General features: G+C 42.4%; 1 protein-coding gene across 4 annotated transcripts; it reads right to left on the bottom strand.

Moving 5' to 3' along the window:
- Positions 1-332: 332 nt before the first annotated feature.
- cxxc5a (CXXC finger protein 5a) lies at positions 333-20,506 on the bottom strand. Of its 4 annotated transcripts, XM_026182607.2 has the most exons (4): positions 20,191-20,467; positions 12,440-12,542; positions 11,533-12,345; positions 333-1,457 (listed from the first exon to the last, which is right to left on the bottom strand). In XM_026182607.2, the coding sequence occupies exons 3-4, from the start codon at positions 12,325-12,327 to the stop codon at positions 1,413-1,415; spliced, it is 840 nt and encodes a 279-aa protein (XP_026038392.1). In that variant the 5' UTR covers positions 12,328-12,345; positions 12,440-12,542; positions 20,191-20,467; the 3' UTR covers positions 333-1,412. The 4 variants fall into 4 exon arrangements, with proteins under 4 accessions (XP_026038392.1, XP_080163205.1, XP_026038393.1 ...); XM_080307079.1 differs by having other exon boundaries at positions 11,533-12,542; positions 20,191-20,506; XM_026182608.2 differs by having other exon boundaries at positions 333-1,454; positions 11,533-12,542; positions 20,191-20,506.
- Between the last annotated feature and the right edge of the window lie 1,695 nt (positions 20,507-22,201).

Genomic DNA, 22,201 nt, shown 5'->3' with positions numbered 1-22,201 from the left:
CACGCGCCTTCATGGCCTAGCTGCTCCTGTAGGGTTCATGTGTAGATTTCCCAGTACTTTTGTCCATATAGTGTATTACATAGGCAGTAAAAAAGAGATCTCAGTCAACCCAAGAACATCTTAGCGATTCATACCACCACCTGATTTACTTTAATGAGCTGTGTTTGAGTCAAAATTATGCTGCAGCGTCCAATTGTAAAAGAAAAGGAAACTTTTTTTTCCTTCTAATTTGTGGAAAATGTATCCTTAATATTTATTTTGTCAGTCCAACCATTTTTTTAAAATCAGCTGTTAAAAAAAACATGCAAATAGACAAGTAGACAAACATCAGATTTGTAAATTTTGACACGAATACATGCATTCCTTTTTATTCACAAAACCAGTCCAATTTTCTAAACAAATACAAAGATTGGTTATTTTTAAAAGCTGTAGCTACCCAGCAACATAACTAAATCATAAAAATATGACAAATAAACAAATAAATTTAAAAAAAAATGCTTGTCCCAGTGCTTTCAGTAGGGTAGACTCAGAGCAAGTGCTGTCTCTTAGTGCTTTTGCCCTGAGCAGTATTGGCACATGCTCAGTAGGGCCACAGTAACAAGGCTGCCAGTTTCACTAAAGGAACAGTTTGGAAATGCAGAGGAGGGCTGATTGAGGAGATTACAGTAGTGACGGCTCTGGCGAACAACATCTTCAAGCCAGCGAAGAATCTCAGGTGATCTGCCCATTAACATGACTTTTTTTTCTTTCTTTTTTTTTAAAAGTTTCATTACAATCCAAAATGGACAGCACCACAATTTGAAACATTTTCTTGACTGTCAAAGGACAACCACTTAAATCTTTCTGGAAAGTAAAATGAAATCATAAAGAAGACGAGGGCTTTGAGTAACATAATGGTGAAGAATTACAATAATGTTTACCATTAGCCACTAGTTTTTAAAATATAGCTGTAAATTTACATTCTCTACACAAGTACTTTATCTTTCCACACATGAACAACATTAACACCAAACACAGAAATTAGTTGATTGTCCACACTCAGTCCGTCATTTCTGTTTCTGGCAATGAGCAGTTCCATGTTTAAGCGACAGAAAAAACCTGCTGGGATAAGGACAAAAGGTACCAAAATGGAAACATAGAAAAGGGAATGAAAGTTGCCATAGATGCTTTTCTTTACGTTTTCATTTTTGGTTCAAGGAATAAGTAGGTGCATCCATTATCCGGCTGATTTTTTTCCTCTTTTTTTCTGCTTTTATTAGTTTAGTTTTTTTGTTTTTTGTTGGGGTTTTTTCTATAATTTTATTTGTTGCTAGCTTGTTTATTAGCCAGTGTCTGTTCCGGAGACAATCCAGGAGTTGGCATTGCACTTCATGGCAGAGCTTTGGGTAGGGAGCGGAGGAGGAGGAGGAGTCCTACTGGAACCACCGGAACGCCGCTCCTGTAGGAAGCATCACCTTCTTGGAGAAACAGAAGACAAAGAGGGAGGAAAAAGGGGGGAAGGGGATGGGAGAGGAGAGGAGCAGATAGGGGAAGAGCAGAGAGAAGATGCGGGTGTAGTTGTTAATGAAAAGCAACACATTCTATTTGGCATTGCAAAGATAATGTCAAGTCCACCACTTAACTGCTAAACATTTTTCGAAACTTGAAAATCGAGGCGTGTCTAATGTTTCCCTCCAGTTAACAGAGAGTTCCTCTGCCTCATTTTTGGGCACCAACCAGTGATTAGTTAATGAAACAGTGATTGCTTAATGCATGAAGTAAAATTGTTTGCTACCAGAGGCCATAGTGTGACAACTTGTTGAGATTCAATTAGCAATCTCACACCAGTCATACAAAAGACGAGGACAAAAAACAAAAAACTTGAGATGAAGGTGAAGTATTTCCAATTGACAATCGACTGGAATGATTAATGTAAATTAAGTTTAGCAGCTAATCAGTCGTCCACCACTTCCATCCCCCACCCCTGGATGACTAGGTCTGAAATCTTCACATCTTTATCCTCGGCAGCACCACAGGAACAGGCTTCAGTCCTGGCTTCACACAAAACCCAATATGCCACATTTATTATTTAGCCACCACACGCGTTGCTCTCCCACACCATCATCAATGATGATGCCGTTTCCCGTCTCCCCCACCCCTTCACTCTCTCTCTCGCTGTGGTTATCTGTGTGCCTGATTGAACTGAGCAGGAGTGGCACACATGCATGCAGCAGCCTGCCAGTCGGGAGATAGAGAGCAGCTCGGGTCCCTGGAGCCGCAGCACGGCTGGCGTCCTGTAAAGTGCAACTCGATTCTGCAGCACGGATTCTTCCTTTAGGCCGGCTCTGCCTGGAGCGAGGCAGGAGGAGCTCGGGAAACATTTATGCACCCACACACACTCTCGCACCGAACCAATATGTATTCAAGTACAGTCACACACCTCCACACACAGCGGCACGTTAACCGACACTCACAATACACCCCCGAAATCGCACCAAACAGCGAGACCGTTGAACTAAAATTCTCATAAACGCTGGATTCATTTCCACTTCTCCATCAGTACTCAACAGCAGAAGGTTTCATAAGGAATCATGCATACTGCGAGTGCAAACACAAAAACACACGTGCTCGTGATGACACGGAAAAGTAAACAAAAGATGCACTAAGGGTGTGTACCGGCCTCATATTTATAGTTCCCCTCAGAACAATTTTTTTTCGATTCTAATGAAATTCAAATTTAAAAATTATTTGTAACCTGAACATAATCAGACTTGATTTTTTTTTCCGGTAAACTGTTGTGCAGCTCTTTTTCACAGCTGCAGTGAAATTACAAGTTTTTCAACAAAGGCAGCTCGGCAGCAAATGGCCCATTAGTTCAAGAAGCTTGTTTGAAACCAGAAACAATGTCAGCTCTAATTACTTTTCAGGCCCACTTAAACCATTCCTCTACCCTTGAATCAGCAGTACAGTGTTCTTTTGACTGCTATTGTTCATATCTGGACATGAAACTGAATGACAGCAGGGTTCGTGCTCCACAGGTTTCGTGTACTTTCATTTTGAAAGTTAACTCCCGCTGACAAAAATAAAACACTTTTGCTTGGGTAAAAAGAATTCAAACAAGGTAATTATTCTGGTGGTCCCAGCCAAATATAACCCACACTGTGCTTTATTTGTGATGTTGACTCAAACAGGAATAATCTGACAGAATATTACGGCGCTGCTCGTAGCTCTGCCTCTCAACGTCTCAACTTCTCATGTTTACGGATGCAGGTTTGAATTGGGTATAGCCTAAATTTTCCCTACAGCTTTCAGTTGATCCTGTCAGCAAATCCTTTTTGGCTCAAATGAATATTAATACAATCCACAAACCCAGAGGTTAACAGCCAATGTACATCTAAGATGATTTGATGATCCGTGTGTTAAAGTGTGCTAGCCTCTCATCCATCTCTGTGATGACCTTTCTGTGGTGGTACTCAGCTGTTAAGAAGACAGACAGAGGACACAGCAACATCTGGCACTGTCGCAGATGTCAAAAATCTGGTAGGGGCTAGACTGACCATGACGTAATGTGTGCGGAGGGAAAAACAACACATCCCTTGACCGAACTGTAAACGCCGTTTTTCCTCATTATTAAACATGTGCAATCAATGGAAAAATGGCAGCGTTTCAGGAATAGAAACCCCCTTTTTCACCAACACTGATTGCAAAGGTTCAAACAGATGGGATCTGTGGGTGTGAAGTGGCCAATCACTAAAAATCGATGGATGTGTTTTTTCGAACAATGCATGCACATTTGTCTTACCGGTGTGGACTATACCACAAAAGTCAAATGAAATTAATGTTTTTTTTAAGAGAGCTCAGGTTACGCTGCTTATTGTTATCTGTTACTGATCCCCGGAAACCAGTTTAACCTGTCATGAAATCATGTTTTGGCCCCAGGGCACCGGTGAATGTTCTGGCTATTGTTCTCATTGCTTTATCATCAACAGTTTTCACTACTTTTTCACAGACACCCACAAAAAAAAAAAAGGAACGAAACACAAAGCATCTCTGCACACAATTGCACATGTGGGATGTTGCAGCGTCTGTAGCTCACAACGACCAGAAAAGAAAAGAACCTTTAAAACAACTGAGTCAAAAACCGCAAATGACCTCCAGCTGGCATAAAGATTCACTGTTTGTCTGGCTGAGGCGATGATGCATTTTCCTAAGCAAGCGCTCTCTTCCAAGAGTCGATTGTGATTGATTGTAAATACATTTGATACGATTCCTCTTACTTGACCACTAAACACATCTCGCAGCCAGGACAGGAGTAATTACACAAACACAATCTGATCTATCAACCCAAAGGCCTTGAATTTATTATTTATTATTAAACCATACACATGCACTGACATAATCAGTTGTTGTCTTCATTGATTTGTCTGCTGATTATCATCTCAGTTACTTATTAATTGTATAATGTGACCAAAGTCTTCTTCAGACATGGAATATGGAGTTGCTAACTTCAGTTAAACTGTTATTCTGTCATTTTAATAGTTAATTTTGTTTTATTAGCGATGCCTTCAAAGACACTTTACTAGAGTTCAGTAAACACATCAAACCTTTACTGAGGATTGCAGTTTAACTGTAGCTAACAGCTGTGTGCTCTGTGACTACACAGTGTCATATTTATTATTAGATCCTCATCCATCCTGCCTCCATGTCTGGGGCAGACTAATTTATCAAATATTTTCTCAGGTTTGTGCTACATATGAAAATGTGCACCACTCTCGTGGTTGGATCCTGCAAGTATGTAAAAAAGCCCAGGGGACTCCCGCAAACTGACTGTCTCCTGTCCCGTCTTCATTTTGGTAAAGATGTTGCCCTAAAGGTTGTGTTTTACAGATATGTCACTTTAACAGATGTGAAACTACTAAAGCACAACGTCTGGGGGGCAAACTTCAAATAGTTGTAATGTATGCCAACTGAAGGCATGCTGCTTGGGGCATCCTCCAAAACAATCATGTCTCGTAGTAAGCCGAGCAGCTCATGAGGTGGCGCAGGAGAGATTTGCAGATACCACGATTTATATCTTAATCTTGTGCGTGAATCCTTTGATGCAGTTCACACCTGTGGTTTGTTGAAAATGATATGTAAATGTTACCCGGTCCAAAGTACCGTGGTTAAATTGCCTTTTGTTGCAAAATAGGTGCAGATTACTTTTCTACTCATCATCTAACGTTTGACTTCAACGTTCATCTTAACTTTAACCCATCAGACCCACGGCCATTAATCCCAGATCAAAAGACACATGGACATCTATCTTAAAGCTGCGTTTAAACTGAAAGATTTTTAGAGGCCTCTACATATTGTAGCTCTTTCAACAGTGTTTCTAAACAATAATATTCATCTGTTCGACACCTGAAGATTTTGTTGTGTTGTTGTGTATAACATATATGTCTTAAAATTGTTTTAACCAGCCAGCATTTACTTTAAAAATATTTAACACTACTGTATTTAAATTTCTGAGCTGGACATTGATGTAAGCAAGGCAACATTACCTCTATTGCTACGGGCCCTTCGGAGATATCAGCCATGGCTAATTTACATTTACAGTCGACTACAACCACAGAAGTACTGATCATTCATCGCGAGTTAGACCAAATATTAGACAAACATCAAGTTATAAAGTGTCAGATTTTTTTCTGTATGCGATGTGCACAATTTCAACAATATTTATAGAGATCTGACTGCAAAACCATCAATTTAGACGTCCGTCCTCTGTAGCCCGACCAGACATCTCTATTGTTTTTTTTAGACTGATTATAGCAATGGATGCACACAATACTACGCCGCATTGATTAAATCTACCTTTTATATCTTATATTAAAAGAATACTCAGTGGGAAATGCTACAGCAGAAGCAATATTATAGATTGACTTAATAAAATGTTAAATACAGCCTACAAGGCAATCAGACCATTTTTTTTAAGTATGAAAGAAGCCAGCCTATTGGTTGGGTTATTGCCCTTTAGTCAGTCAGGTAGTTGTATTGTGAAGTTAAAGTGAAAGAGAATGCTGCAGTTCAGGGAAAATAAATGTGGCTTAAAGTTGCAGTAACTGGGATATTCTGTGAAATTCAAGATTTTTTTTTTGCCCCCCGGGGCCTCATGGGTCCTTTTCGCTTATAGCAGCAGTGAGTACGACACCTTGGCTGCCTGAAAACCTCGTCTCTCTCGTTGTACCTAACTCTCCCTTGACTGTCCACTCTGACTTGTCCCTCTGCCCGCCCAGCAACTTGCCCACACACCCATGTGTCTCTGTGTCAGTCTGCATGCCTGTCACTTTGTGTGAGTCGCTGCTGTCCTGACTGCCTGATGTACAGTGTCTGGGAGCCAGGAAAGACCATGAGGGAATATGCTACTCCCATATCAGCGTCTGATACTGGCAAAGTGGCTCCCAATGGAAAACACTTGTATGTTTAGGTGTTAGCTGCATCTGAAGCACACAACCACTGAATTTCATAACAGAACAGGCTCTTCTATGAGTAGACAAAAACAACAACATAAAAAACAGCTGGTCTTATCTTTTAAGTAGTCCCGACACTCCAGTACAGTACATCCCAAGCACACAATGACATTCAAGTAAAAACAAAGTACACTTCCTAACCCCGGCTTTCCTTTTACTTTTTTTATGCCAAACAGCATCGCTGAGACTTACATCACTTGAGGGTATTCAGACATAGCACAGAAAGGAACTGCCTTCCCACTTATTTCTATCAAATGTAACATTCCCAGAATAAATCCAGACACCTTCAGCCAGTGAGCTATGAGGTGGCAAAGGCCTCAGCATACTGACTCCCCCTCACTTGCCAATTTTACGCTCCTCTTTGAGCTGCCATGAGCTTTCAATGGAAACCGTCAACACCCTTAAAATAAGCACACTGCTGCTGGACTGCACTTGTGTACCGACGTGTATACGCTCATAGGCTCGGTACAAACACGAGAAGAAAAACCTTTCAATGCAAATTCAGGGAAGCGAAGTCAGGATATTTCTGCCAGTCTTTTCTAGCTGCAGCTGCGCGCACACATAGACGAGCTGAAAAAACAGTCAAAACCATCTGATAAACTGACCGCGCAACGTGTTAAATAAGACATAATGCTCCTTTAGAAACTGTGCGCCGAGTATTAAAGCCACAGCAGACGGGGATGTGCTGCACTATCTTTGATTGGAAGGAAATGTGACACTTAGGGGCTGTCTGAGCTACAGCTGAGGCTCACTGCAGCTCACTGTGGACTGTGAAAGCCAGGAGGATCTTCTGTTCTGGCGCAGGTGCTTCCCAAGTTGCCCTGAATATGCATTAATGGAAAGTAGGAAGTTCTCTTCTAAAGCCCGTGTTTAAAAACTAAATAAATACTGCGTGAAACACATTTTCACAGCATCTAGGCGGTACAGACATTAGTGAATTACGCTGAGTCTCTGCTCTTTCTTCTGACATGATTTCCCCTTCGTGAATCTCAGTCTCAGAGTGTGATGTACTGATGACATCACACTCTGACAGTGCAGTTCGGGCTTTGATCTGTGATCTCATCACCTGCTAAACAAGATCTGCAGGCTTAAGAACAAAGACAGACAAAAATGAAACTTTTGTAGTACTGGCAGAGCTCTGCTCCAAGGGAAAAGATATCAAATAACATTCAGGGTAAAGGCGTAACAGCTCACGGACCTCTTTGAATTAATAAGACCACTAGGTTTATAAAGCAGCATCAGAGGGATTACCTAAAAAAAATGTGAGTTTGTTAGACTGCCAGTCACCTTATCATGAACGTTTCCCACCTTTTCCCAAATGTAGCCTTGCTGCATCTGTGGATCTGCAGGAATAATCACACATCCAAGGAGGCACTGCAGCATTGTTCAACAGAAGTCAGACTTCATCTGTTGCACAACAACAAAGCACTTGTTGTTCTATTTAATATCTGATGTACCGGCCAACTTTATTGTGGCATATTCAGTGAAGTGAAAAGTAACAACATTTCATGTTTACTCCAGCTACTAATGGATTAGGTCAGGCAATGCTTGACTTTGAAAGCACACGGCGTGCTCTGGTCAACTACGCTGCTCTGCAGATGCTATCGTGAGATGATGTAATAGGAGACGCTGACAATATTCATTATTCTTGTATTGCTGTATTATTTTTCACATTTAATTAAGCGGCAATAAAAGATTAGCCTCCCCATATCTGGTCAGAAAAAACAGGGGAAACAGTTTGACAGGGTTATTAAATAAATTAGTTGCAAGTAATTACTGAAGTCAGTGCGATTCTACTTAAAGCTTTGACAGGTTTATGTGAGGTGGTCACTAGGAACATCAGCGGGCTGCGCCCTTCCAAACAACACGACTTCCGTCAACTACCGTGATTATTCCAATCCCCTCGGGTTTGGCATCCGCGGTGTGAACAACTGGTGTTAGGCTAACTGCCATGACAACATCAATTGCAAATCATAAATTAAAATTAAATCCTTTTCTCTAAGAGACATTGAGCCGCACCACCTACATAGCAAGCTGACACATTTCACCATTTTCGGTGAATCATCGACAAAGACAAATGGATCTTCTCATCAATTTGAATCTGAACAATGCGAGAGGCAAAAGCAAAATGATAATATTCATACAGATCAGTCTGATTTTCAGCATCAGGGAACATCTGGCTGTTTTCCCCTAACAATGGTCGTGTCTGACCAGGTTAGTTTCACACTTTCATCTCACGGAAGGGCCAGTAATAAGTTATGGCGTGTTTGTAAAAGGTTTTTACTCCATTAGCATTTCTGTAAACTTTTTAATGTTGCCAGTTATTTTTCTTTTTTACATTTATTTACACGCTGCATAAAAACTATTGCCAAGGATGCTGTCAAACTACAAATTCCAGCTCCAAGTCAGTCAAACCAGGCACAACCTCCACTCTGACAGAATCAGTTAGTCCTCTAAGGATAAATAAGATCAAATCAATGCTGAGTCACTATTCTTTAAAATTAGACATACAGTAGAAGCCCTTTTTCAGTCTGACGTGCTGACGAGCATTGCAATGGATAGGATTTGGGGAGGTTTCCACCTTGTTATGGACGAACTCTTCTGATCTTCTTCTTCTCTCCTTTTTTTTTTTAGGTATTTCTATATCATGGCTATAATAAAAAGCACTTGGTTAGACTGAGCTCATTAGACAGAGACAGCATTACTGGCTGTGATGCCCTGAAATAGGAAATAAGTAGTAGTAGTACCTCTCTGTGCAGACTTAAGGGGGAAGAATGAAGAAAAAAAAGATTCATGAGTTCATCCTTTGCTTTAGACAGACAAAATTAGGGCCACACAATCAATCCAATTGTAATCTTGATCACAGTTCTGTCTTCCCACCATTCAATGAGCGTGACTGAGCAATATTATCAGCGCTCAACACGTGCCAATCACAGATGTTCCCTGCACCACGTCGCTTGAAGTTACCTGGACTAGTCTGGACGAGTAGCAGTGCACGAAAACAGATAAACAACAGGGAAAAAACCTCAAACGTCCAGCAGGCCGTTTTCTGGAAATCCTTTTGGGTTTAGCAAAAGTGATGTTTACTAGGAAGAAATCACATGCACAGAGCGCTGTGTGTCTGCCCCATAAAGAAACACAACAAACTTATTGAAGCGCCTGAGAAGCCACCACAAACTGCAGCGTTTAATGCATATAATTAAAACCAAGAAAAACAACGTATTGTTGCTGCTAACATAAATCGTATAGCATCAGTTCAGATGTCTGTGAAAGGCAACCGCAACGATGTGTCAACATATCCAGCTCACGGAGATGCACTGAAATCACCAAATGTCTGACTTTGGCCATAGATGTGTGTCCACTAAACACAGTCAGTAACGACTGTTTCCAGAAAATGATCAAGATACTGGACAAAAGTTACATTACCCCCTCGTGCAATTATTTCAAAGTGGTAATAAATGCACTGTATGCAAAAGTTTAATTCACATCCATCATATAGGAACAATGAATGTAGTGCAAGACTTTAAATTATTTGTCAGTAAAGACATTTTAAAGAATACTAAAGCACAGTTTATGAATGTAGTACAATGTAAAGATGATGTTAATAGAATTTGATTCTATGCACTTTTTTATATATATATTTTTATATATTACTTATACATTATAATGTTGGTTGCTTAGCAAGACATAATCTTAAAGGGCTAAAGAGCTATATTAACCTACATTAATCAAGCTAAACTAAGCTAATCCCTTTCTAATGTCACATTAAAGTGTACACACAAGCTAAAAAATGTCTGCATTACTCAAAGTGTCCAGTGAACATGCTATCAAGTTTGACTTTGGATGGTCAAAGTCAGAATGTGGAGACTGAACACCTTTAGCCTGCTAGGATGAGGTCAAGCTGTCACCTTCAATCAACATCAGAAAGCGAAAGTGGTAAAGCTAAAACCAGTTGGAATCATAGATCCAGTTTGTGTCAATTACACCAGCGGCCTCTCCGCTGGTTCACAGGGTTACATATCTGTCAATTCATTATGTAACGGCAAAGCGACACTATTAGGCATTGATCGCAAAAGTTTATTTCCTTTGAGATGGAACATCTGCTCAGATGGATTTCATGATTGGTCATTCTGTCACTGCAGCCAGAGTTAGTTAGGCCGCTGAGTGTGACGGCGGAAGCAGACAGGAAGTTCAGAGTGCCATTTAGATGAACAGGAGTGTCACAGGAGAGAAGGACAGTGGCGGCGAAGGACAGTGGCGGGGGGAGGAGATGGGGGTTAGGTGGGGGTGCATGTGCCACGCTGACACCTGGTGCTCCAGATGACAGCTCTGTAGCCAGATGGACCTTGTTACATGTGTACACATACGCAAAAATGCCCACACATGTATGCTTACATGCATACTGTACACATATTCACAATTACTTCCACTCTGCCTCCACACACACCATTTTATTTGCATTTCCTGGCAGTTAAACAGAGGAACACACAAGGCAGTTTTATATGGGATCAAATCCAAAGTGCTCTAGTAAAGGGAACTACATTAAGTCGCATCATTTTAAAATGACATGCTTGTTTTTTAGCCGGTGAATCAGTCTTCCAGTAAAGAAATGTGGACACAGCACTTGTTAGTTATGGTGAACAGATTAAAGACACCCCATGGCATGAACTTACCCACCGCACTCTTCACCACCTGTCATTTTCCTGCTTGTGGAGCCATCACCCCACCAAAAAGCCTCCCTGTACTAGCCACATTAAAGGGCAAGGACATTCAGGTATGAATCTCATTTGTGCCTTCCAGTGTGATTCTCAGATTTGTTTGTAAAGTTTAAAAGTCTTTGTGGCAACTTTTACAAAGGTTTTGGGATTTTCCCTGCTAACTTCCCAGCTACAAATCTTAAAGCCAATAATTACAACTGTGTGACTCATATTTCTTTACCTTTACAGATAATGAATGGTAAATGCATCCAAATAGCTTTTTAGTGACCTTTTGCATCAGAAGGGCCTCCTAAAGCAATGGCACATCATAACAAACACTGTCTTACCTCCAGAGCAGCAGAGGGCTTCTTCTTCAGTTCCTCACATTTGCGAAACTTGCAGATCTGGTGGCCCGTTTTTCGATTCCGGCAGCTGCTGCACTGCTCACAATTAATCCGCCGTCGGCAAGGTGGGCACATCCCACAACGTTTTCGCTTCTTTTTACCGGAGTTGATAGCAGAGGCCAGCTCGCTCTGCACTGGGTACTCGGCCAGGCCGGCCATGTGCAGCGCGCTGTCCGCCAGAAACACTCCAGCCGGCGTCATGATGAAAAGCCCCGGGTTGAAGGGGAAGCCACCCCCTACTCCATATGGGAAGTCAACAGGACCACCTACGGCGTCCGTGACAGACGTACCCTCCAAATCGCTAGCCCCCGAGCCTGCGTCTCCACCGCCAACTCCCACTCCCATTCCCCCAGGCAGGAGCATGTGCTCCATACCGGCTCGCTTTAACAGTGCTGCTGCCTGGGCAAAGTGCAGCAGGCCATTCTGTCCTTCCAGAACCTGTTCTAGGGTTCGGTCCAACTTGGCTGCTGTCAGTGCAGAGACAGTGGGTTGGGGCTGCGGGGTGGGCTGAGGCTTGGCCGGGTGGCTCTTAGTCTCACTATTGTCTGTGTGTCCATTGGTGGTGGCAGAGGAGACCGCTGTATACTGGGAGAGGGTGCGGGAGTTCTTAAGGCTCTTACTGAGGGGCTCACTGATGATGCCACTGCGGTTTCGGCGCTCTATAACAGGAGAGTCCTGTTTGCAGCTACTCCGCTCCAGGTCCTCTGTCTGGCCACCCTCCGATAGCCCGCTAGACATGGTCCAGAACGTATGTGCCTGGGTTGGGGGTGAGGGTGGAAAGGGGGCAGGGGTGAGTAAGGAGGGACCTTTCCTCGGTCCGTTCTGTGCCCCAGTGAGAGTGGTACCTCACCTCGATGGAGCAGTCAGCCAGGCGACGACAGGCAGGCCTCGAAGCCCTCTGTCCCCACTACTGCTCAGCCCTCATCCACGCTCTTCCATGAGCCATCTGGAAACTTTAGACAGGGAGAGAAATGTGTACGTTATGCATTGATGATCACTTCTCCGAAACACAAATCAACTCAAAAGTACAAAGAACCAGTATGTTGGGAGGGAAACAATATTGACATAACAGCACCTTACACTTCATTTCATATCAACTGTTTCTTTTTCACTGTAAGACTTCAGTTCATTTGATCAATCACCGCGCTTTTCCTTTTGTCTGATTTGCATCTCTTCAAATCCTAGATGTTGCACTGTTCACCAGCTAGAAGCTAAGTGTGTTTCTCAGTACTGCACTGGGAGTGCACAGAGAATTTCTGCTTTAAAAGACAAAAAAACCCAGCTTCCTTGTGTGGACGAAATGATGTTAACAGAAACCAAAACGGCGGCACTGCAGGCCACACAGCAGAGAAATGAGATGAAACTCAGCATAAAGCTCCTTAAGGAGAACAACAGATTTGAGTGGCTCTTCTCGTTCAGGCTTACTCGTGAACACTTTTAGATTCTTCTGCTCTTTTCACGTTACAATTTTATATTTAATCATTTGTGCTTTTATTAAAAAATGTTATTGTTACGTTAAAGACATCAGGTTCACACGAGATCAGGTGAAGATCAATAAATTAGAAAATTACCAAACCTCACATCCTGTTCCAGGCCTCGCAAAACATGATAAAAATGCACAAAATTTAACAGGAAAAATTATTTTATTAATGTTGTATAGTGTAATATTGTGCAAATAATTGAATTAATTATTGAAATGTGAACTATTTGTGTTGGTCTTCCAATACTTCTGCTGCTTTGATGCATAGTAATTAGCTTATGAGACAATAAATAACACTTCTAATAATATATAAATAAATGAATACCTGCAGGGATTAAAACTCGGATGAAAAGAGCCAACTCATTTTTAGTTGAGGCAGAAAAAAAGAAAGAAATCACCCATCGAGAGGGACCAAAATTTTGTCTCAGTAAATCAGCTTTAATTCTGATTCTTTTCTTAACAAACTACAAAAATCAAACCTCGCAGTTTTGGGCTGGTGAAGAAACACCGGCTCCCCTGGAGATTCTCTGATTGGTTAGCGACAAAAAGAAATTACAAGGTAGGGAGCCAAATCTTATTGTTATCTCATTATTGTCCAATTAACTTGTGCTAAGAACAGAAATTTCTTTGGTAAACAACACAAATTGCAACTCAAAGGTTCATTATACCTTCTTGTTTTTTCATTCTCACCTTAAATACTCTGAAGACCTTTGAAAATATATGAAAATATACTCAGAATCATCATGTCGTCATCATTGCCTACAGTGGAACGGTGCTCAGGTGAAGTCGACTTGTTGATCTGCATTGGGTGCAACACGGTTGTGACTTCTGTCAAATTATTTTATACTTCTCTGTGATTGTTGTCTTTCCAGAATTGATCATTACCTTTGTTATGTAAGTACAGGTGTGTTTAAAGACCAACCTGGCAGTGAAAGTCAAATAGCATGTATTGACCCAATTGCAGTTTAGTCATTTAAGAAAAGACTGGATTTATTGAAACTTACAGCAATTTGGTACAAAATATGGGAGAAAATAAATATCTATGTTATTAGACTTTCTCACACAGCTCAATATCAGGTGTTTCTGCTGATAAAAAAATACGCCAGAAGTCCAGGCTTCTCTCATGACCGTCCTTTTCATCGGAGCATCCCTTCATTTTTGGGGTTTTTTTTGTTGTTAAAGACCAAAACTGTGGAGCAGTAAAATTTGGCAAAGTGTTATTATCAAACGGGCAGGTAAGAGATATGAGGAGGGTCACTCACAGCAGACTACAAAGTGGATGAGTACACATGCATCTAGAAGCTTTTAGTGTAAGACTCCTGTGACTGCTATGAAAAGAGAAAAAAAACTACGCCGCTGTTCTCCTGACCTGTCCGTGTTCACAAACAAGCACACCACCTCCCACAGAAAAGCTGAGGAAATGGCCGGGCAAGTCCTTATAAGGGAAACAAAGGGAAAGGGAGGGGAAGAGGATTGGGGGGGGGGGGGGGGGGTGTCTGTGCAGTGTGTGGAAACTGGAAGGCCAGAATTAGTGGGAGGTAAAGCTTCAAAGGCAAGAGCACAGCCCCCACATTCTCACCAGCTCAGGGGGATGTGGCGCCAGCGAACCAGAGCCAGCGCCGCAGCCCCTCAGCCCCATAGTTTCAGTTTCGCCCACTACAGCACTGACCGGGGTCCAGTTTCCCAGAAGCATCCCCTCACTGCCGCTACCTCTGCTCAGCTGTGTGCGAACAGCACGTGAACTCATCAGAGAAGTGCATGGGAGGTTTGTGGCTTTCATGAAATAATGGCACTGAAGAGATAGAAGATAGAGGTCAGTTGTGACTCTTCAGCGAGAACTTAAACGCACGATCCCGAATTAAATATGAACAGCTTATTGTAAAACTGAAGAGTTTCCTGGTTAATCAGGGCTGATCTATTTCAACAGTGCTCTAAATACAGTAAATATGCTAAACGACTTGAGTATCCCACATAATTAATGAACTGGCTCATTTTCAATTGCTGGAATAAATGAGTCCTCGAGCTGAAAATCATTACGCATGAAAATGGCTTCTGATCACTCGTGATGCAACCCAACCAGAACACCAGCTCCAGTAACTGGCCTGTCAATGATACCATTAGTTTGTTGTTTTTTTAAGAAAAGGGAAGTCTTTCAGATAACACATTGGCTGTTTCAAACAGGAGCTCAGTTGTAATAAATATACCACAATTCCTTTCATGAGTACTTCTGACTTGCTTTGCTTAGCACCCCTATCCCCCAACACCCACATACAGTATGTTGATGCTAGAGTCTCAGTAAGCTACTTTCAGCTCCTCCTTTATCACAAGGTGTCACTCTACATATTTGATTTGCCAGATTTTTTATGCTGGACGTCCTTCCCGATTCAACCTCCAAGGGATTTGTGTCTCCTCCAGGGATCTTTTACATTTTATGTGAATGTGTAGACCACTACACTTCAGAGCCGCCTTTCAGGAAACGGCTAACGATATTTAATAAGAGGGATTCGTAGGTAAGCATAAGTTGTTTTTGTACTCTAGCTCAAATATCACTTTGACAAGCGTGGCTTTGAGCTAAATCGTCTCCCTCGATGAAGCATGGTTAAAACCACAATTCTAGCTCTGGGTGATGCAAACTTTTGGTATGTCTATGGAAGAATAATCAGTAAAATATGAGTTAAATTATTATAATGGACAACAGCTGTCCTAAGATTTGCAACACAGGAATCAATTATTCAACAAATTTTTAACCGATTCGGATATGATGGCGTGCAATGGCAAAAAAAAGAGAAAAAAAATCGATGACGTTAAGGAAACCAACCCGGAATGACAAACACATGTACGTAGATTTATATTTCACATGTTTAAAGGATGTGTGTTGCCCACCGAGGCACATTTATTACTTTGGTCAACCACATTATCTAAGAAATGACAGCAAGGGCACCTATCTAAAGACTCACACTCATTCTCCTCTGCTGTGTGTGCGTGTGTATGTGTGTGTGTGTCTATATGTGTACACATCTGCCTTCCATCTCACTGCCCTATCAGTCACACTCTTTCCATCACCATAAACCCTGAGCATGGCATATAGTCTTTGGCTAATCATCCTCCTCCACTTCCAGCATCATGGCTCTTCAGATCCCCTCACCGCATCATTTACAGAAAAGGTTTATGTCCTCATGTGAACTGTCTGCTGAGCCACAGCTGCATCTTCTACTGAGTAACTACGATACAGCTCAACTTCCTGTGATTTTATTGGCCTGTTGCTGTGATTTACATAATGGACGGCTAGTAGGAATAACCCCTGTTTTTCTTTTCTAAACGAACACGTTTCTGGCACGTTTCAAGCCTAAAAGTAAAGTGTGCGTGTTAGTCCCCATAGGGAAATAGTTCCTCTGCATTTAACCCATTCACCCAGTGAAGCAGTGGGCAGCTGCCAGTGCAGCGCCCAGGGAGCAGTGTGTAGGGACGGTACCTTGCTCAGGGGTACCTCAGGGCAGACGTTCAGTGGAGTCGAACCCCCGACCTTCCGATCATGGGGCCACCACTCTACCTACTGAGCTATCCCTGCCTGTTTCCAGAACAAAATGACCGGGTGTGCGTCAGAAGTTAGTAAAGCTGATCTCTGACTATACAGCTTAGTAGGGATAACCTCCTCTAATGAACATCAAACCACAGATTTATTGATATATACTAAGGTCAAATGTTATCTTTAAGAGGGAATGAATTAAAACTTTACACCACAAGTTTCTGTGACTTGGCATGACCCCTACACTGTAACTGGTGGTAACATATTAACGCCAGAATGAGTCTTATTCCTCCTTTCCAGCTCCTTCAGAATAAAAAAGAGGAGTAAAATGTGGCTTGTCGTCTTCTCGAGTCGCTCTCTTTCTCCTTTTTGTTGTTAATCTATCTTCACGCGACATTCTGCACAGGAATTACGGATAAAGGTGTGAATAAAAATGATCAATAAGGTCCGACAACTACCGGTGTCGCCCCTTTCAGATTAACAGGACAAGCCTCACTGTACATCAGTGTGTTTTTGAGCTGGTTTTGATACACCCTCACTGTTATAGTCAAAACTGAATCACCTTTTTAAGCTCTTCTTGCACAACTGGGGAAGCATACATGAGTGTAGAATAAATTTTGGTTTCAGTGGTCGGTAAATCATTTAGTGCAGCTGACAAAATATTTACTAGCCTGTAAAGGTACGACATGGGGCGCTTAATGTGATTATAAAGGTTGCTGTTTAATCAGAAAAGACGGCAAAAATCTGGACATTAATTAGAGCCAGGTGCACGCTTCGTCATCATCGGCCGATCCAGTCTACTGATTTGAACTCTATACTTTTATACTGTAATAAACATGACAGTGTGATACAAAGAGAAGCTGTTGTGCACTGTCACACAGGGCGTCATGTAAAGAGGATTTTTTTCTTAATCCAGATATTCCTGATTAACAATCTTCATTAAATTCACAGCTCAGTATCAGTGACCTTAGATTCACAGTCAAACTAAACATGTTCCAGATCAACTGTATTTCTTGCTGAGAAATAGCTAAAAATATCCCTCATGGTTGGGTAATTATGAACCTAGGGCAAGGAAATTATTAGCTTAGCATAATGACTGGAAACAGTGGGCAACTTAGTCCAAAGGTTCAAAAAGTGACCTACTTGCACCTTAAGCTGATGACTTAAAATATTAGTTCTTTTCACAAAAAAAAAGTGGATGTTATCTACCAGGATGATTTTCTAACCAAGAAATAATAAAGATCAATAACATAGGTTCCTTCTCATCAGTAAGTGGCAAAATGACTTTGTGTGTGTGTGTGTGTGTGTGTGTGTGTGTGTGTGTGTGTGTGTGTGTGTGTGTGTGTGTGTGTGTGTGTGTGTGTGTGTGTGTGTGTGTGTGTGAATGATATCAGTCTCCCCATAACTCTTGGCAAGAAAGCAAACAAGTACATTTCTGGAAATGTCAAACTTTTTTTTTCTTCTAGGCCACACATGGTCAGTACAATCCAATCTTACCTGAGGCAAAGCTGCCCATAACACTGTGTCAAAGCGTTGTAAAAGCCATTCAAAAGCCCACATGATGTCAGGTGTATGACTGATCAGCAAACATCTGGTGCACACAAACCAAGTGGAGTTTTTCAGGTTCTTTTGGAACCTCAAAAAAAAAAAACTTTCAGGCTTGAAAATCATTTGTGAATGAAGTAGCACTTTAACAGCGCCATAAAAAAGGGAAGACTAGTTGTCAGCACTGCTGTATGAACATAAACAGCTCATTTAACATTCAGATGCTGCTCTCAGCTTGTTACAGCTTAAAACCTGACTGGCTTGTCACCTCAAAGACACAATTTTAAACTGTTTTTCTTCTCCGATTACACACCAGCTGTTGCGAGAGGATACCAAGAGATCCGTGTATATAAATGAAAGCCGGCCCACAAAACAGTGACAGCCAGCTGACTGATGGATGAATGGTTGGCTGGTTCAGTCATTGACCAGTTGGATCAATGGGTGATGGGGGGAAAGGAAGAGAGCATTTAGGGCCAGTGTGCGTCTCTCTTTTCCACTATTTCTGGAGCTGCGCCGTGAAATTATCCAGGTGTGAATCTCTACGGCACTTTGCGTCATCCAGTGATCATCCCTGATTTACACATTTAAAAACTGAAGTGAAAAAACAACTAACCTGGAAAAAAAAAATCACAAAAAGATGACAAAACGAAGCTGTGTGACACTTTCAGGTGCACACGTCCGTGTGTAAATCACGGGATCTGAAGTGGGCTAACTCCTAGGTAAGTTTCCGTCACTGACGTCACTGCTTGCGCACGTGTCAGGTAATCGCGGTGAGCTTTTTGACAGAGGTGGGGGGGGGGGGGGTGTGATTTCCTGCATGGTTATGAATCATTTGGTCCCCCCACGAACTCCGGAGCAGCTGACTACACCTCCAGACCTCCAGAGAGAAAGCTTAATGCGTTCAAGCGATGCGCGACGCAAATGCACTCCCTCCCTCCCTTACCTCCCCTTTCAGACGCGCTGTCTGCGGACTCTTTATTTGTCCACGGTGAGCTACACACTCTATTTCCCCTACCTCCTGCGTGTGCGCACACGGGCGCACACGGGCGCACACGCACAAAAAGGCAGGGGGAGTTAGAAAAGCCTGGTGACAATAATTAGACTCAAGGCTTCATCCATTGTCCACAACCTGCTGCGTTTCTATTTTCCCTAATTAGGCAATGCACACAAAAGTTAGAGGAGAAAAACAACCACGCCGCGCACACTGTGACTTCAAATTATTCGCCAGCATATGGAGGACTTGGAGCTGCGATATCATCGGTGGCGGATTGCAGGCGGTGAGGAAGAGAGGAGGAGGGGGGTTGACTGTAAAATCTGCAGGTAGCTCGAGAAACGCTGCCGGGGAACTTTCTAATGATGCCCGGAGAAGAACGGGGGGGTAGGAGATATAAGAATAGTATATGTTTAAAAAAGAAACAATAGTCTCTTCAGGTCTCAGTGAGAAACTGTGATATTCGTTTTGCGGTTAATGGTTTGAGGTGACTGCTGAATAAAAGTTTCAGTCATAAACTGACAGTCTGATGTCAAATATAAGCGTGACCTGACTCCAGGCATTTCTTTCATTAAGTGTAAACGTCAAGTTTGGCGCGCATCATTAACAGCTGATTCACAATAAACCAGCGGACTTTTTGTTCCGGTGGTGTGGCGATCCGTATCGGCGCTGAGGGCGACTTGTTAAATAAAGACAAATGATGAATCCTGTTGACATTAGCTTCTGGGAGAAGCTTGTAAAACATTTCCATCAACCTATCACATTAAACTCATCAGCTTTTTTCCCTTCATCATTTAATCACTAAACAGATCCAAACAACTGGCTTCTTCCCGGACTCTGTTTGAGCACAGTAGCCTATCTGCGGTACCAGCATATGCTCTGCAGTCACACAGAAGCTCCCAGGTTCACCCTGCTATAACTTGATCCTATACAAAGATGACATCCCAACTTTCAGCACACTTCAACAAAGTGTGATTCCCCCCTCCATCCAACCCCTCCTCCCTCCTTTTCTATGTATCTGCATATTTGCAAACACGGGCCCATTTTATTCGCACCTACCAAAGCAGATCCGAGCAGAGGGGAGGGCTCCCACAGTCCGAGCGGTCCGTCTCTCAGCCTGCCGTGCAGAATGGTGACAAAAAAAAAAAGAAGAGGGCAGGGGGAGGCAAAAAAGCTTCTTCTCCGAGAACACAATCCTACAGAGTGCCTCTCTGTTAATGGTAAATGTGAAAAGAAAAAAAAATATTCACCGTCAGTTATTTCGGAAAAGCGTACTTTCTCAGAGGCTGAACGCGTGGGTTCCCAGAGCTTTCTCGGTCCTTGCAATCCCACCTCTACATCCCCGCTTGCGGAGAGGAACATGCAAACACATTTCATAGATTTTTGGAGCTTCGCGGAAAAACCGACCTGGACTTTTCGGCGGTGCGCGCACTTCAGCCGAAGCAACAACAAAACGAAAGCGAGGGTTTGGTGTGATTTCAGGACAACTGTGGAGCGAGAGCTGTGTCAAAAATAAATAAACACAGCTGACAGCACCAATCTACGCGACTGATTACTTGCTGTGTTTATCCTGTCTTCAGATACTCGGTATTGGCTATGATAGTAGTATTCGACATGATAACAATTATTATTTGCTTTTTGCCCAAACAGCAGAGACACGTGGGCTTAATTGTGTGATTTAAAGAGTGATCTCTGTTATCACGAAGGATCCGGGGTAGCTGAGAATAAACGGGGTTAACCTCAGTTCACCAGTGTGTTTATTTGGAGCACAGAGGTTGTGCAGAAATGACGCTGACATAAATCAGTCTCATCCCCGGTTGCTCTTCCTTTCCCTCAGCTCCAGAGTCCAGTCCGCCTTTTTCGACTGTCCTGTCTGCTGGCAGGCGGCCAACCCAAGTGTGTGGAAATGACACCGCCAGGGCGGCAGAGATTTTCCTTCATTTCTCTCCTTCCCGATCGCAGACTGGCTGACATTGGCTAGAAAGTGGAGCAGCTCGTCAGGGACAATCAATGCGAATCGATCGAGCTTTGCGGTTGAGGCTCCAGAGCTGGAAAATATCGCGGCAGCTGAGGAGAGGGAGAGGGAGGGAGGGAGAGGAGAGGAGGGGGTATTCGACTAACTCTGCCCGTAGCCAGCCAACCTCCCTGCAAACAAATAACGCTACGGCTTTCATATACATGACACTCACTTCGTAAACACTGAAGTCAAAAAGCCGACACATGCGTAATTACGCACGGTCTTTGTGCTCTAAACTCGGTCACAATAAAGGTGTCCACCCACAGGCTAGTCCATATTCTGTGCGTGCGAAAACATTGACAATAAGGACTTTGTTGAAGTTTTTGCGCTTCTTTCCACAGTACTTGCCTCGTGATGAAATGACTCTGACGTGAATACTTCCGAAACACATTTCTCCGAGCAGGAAACATTTGAAATAAAATGCCAGGGAACGATTGGCTCCTTTAAAAAAAGAAAATCTGTTTAAAAGAGCGTCTCACTTTGCATTCTAACTCCTCATAAATTAAATTAAATCCCCTTCAAGAAGTGTTGGGTGACGTGTGCGTGTCTGTGTGTTATTTTGACATTAACGGCTTCTCCACTTCAGCAAAGAAATGTTAATGCAGCGGGGATTCACCCTAATGTGACTTGGGATTAATATAATTAAAGGCATCTTTAGTACATTCCGCTTTTAGTCACTTTCAAAACTACAATGGATCTACTGTGGACACCTGGAAGCGGCACTTAAACACCACATGTAATCATTTTGCCCAGTACTCACCAAATTAATTGGAGACACATTTCAACACACGTTTTCTGGTGACATGGGGATTCAAATATATATAAAATTATACAAATATATATTTACACAATATTGTTTACGTTCTGCCTTTTTACACCTCTTATTGCTTTTGAGTTTAGTCAATGAAAGATTATCCCCTCTTTTGAGCATGAACAATTCATCAAAGCAAGCAACATGGTTCAGATCGAGAACTCAAGGCTGTAGCTATGGTGGCAAAAAAAAAAAATCCTGATCTGGGTGTCTATCTTCTCTGAGGCTGCCCAAAAATAAAC

This window comes from Astatotilapia calliptera, chromosome 10, assembly GCF_964374335.1.
Source record: "Astatotilapia calliptera chromosome 10, fAstCal68.1, whole genome shotgun sequence".
In the NCBI taxonomy this organism is placed as follows: Eukaryota; Metazoa; Chordata; class Actinopteri; order Cichliformes; family Cichlidae; genus Astatotilapia; species Astatotilapia calliptera.
The sequence above is the reverse complement of the archived record's forward strand: the minus strand, read 5'-3'. Positions and strand labels throughout refer to the sequence as shown.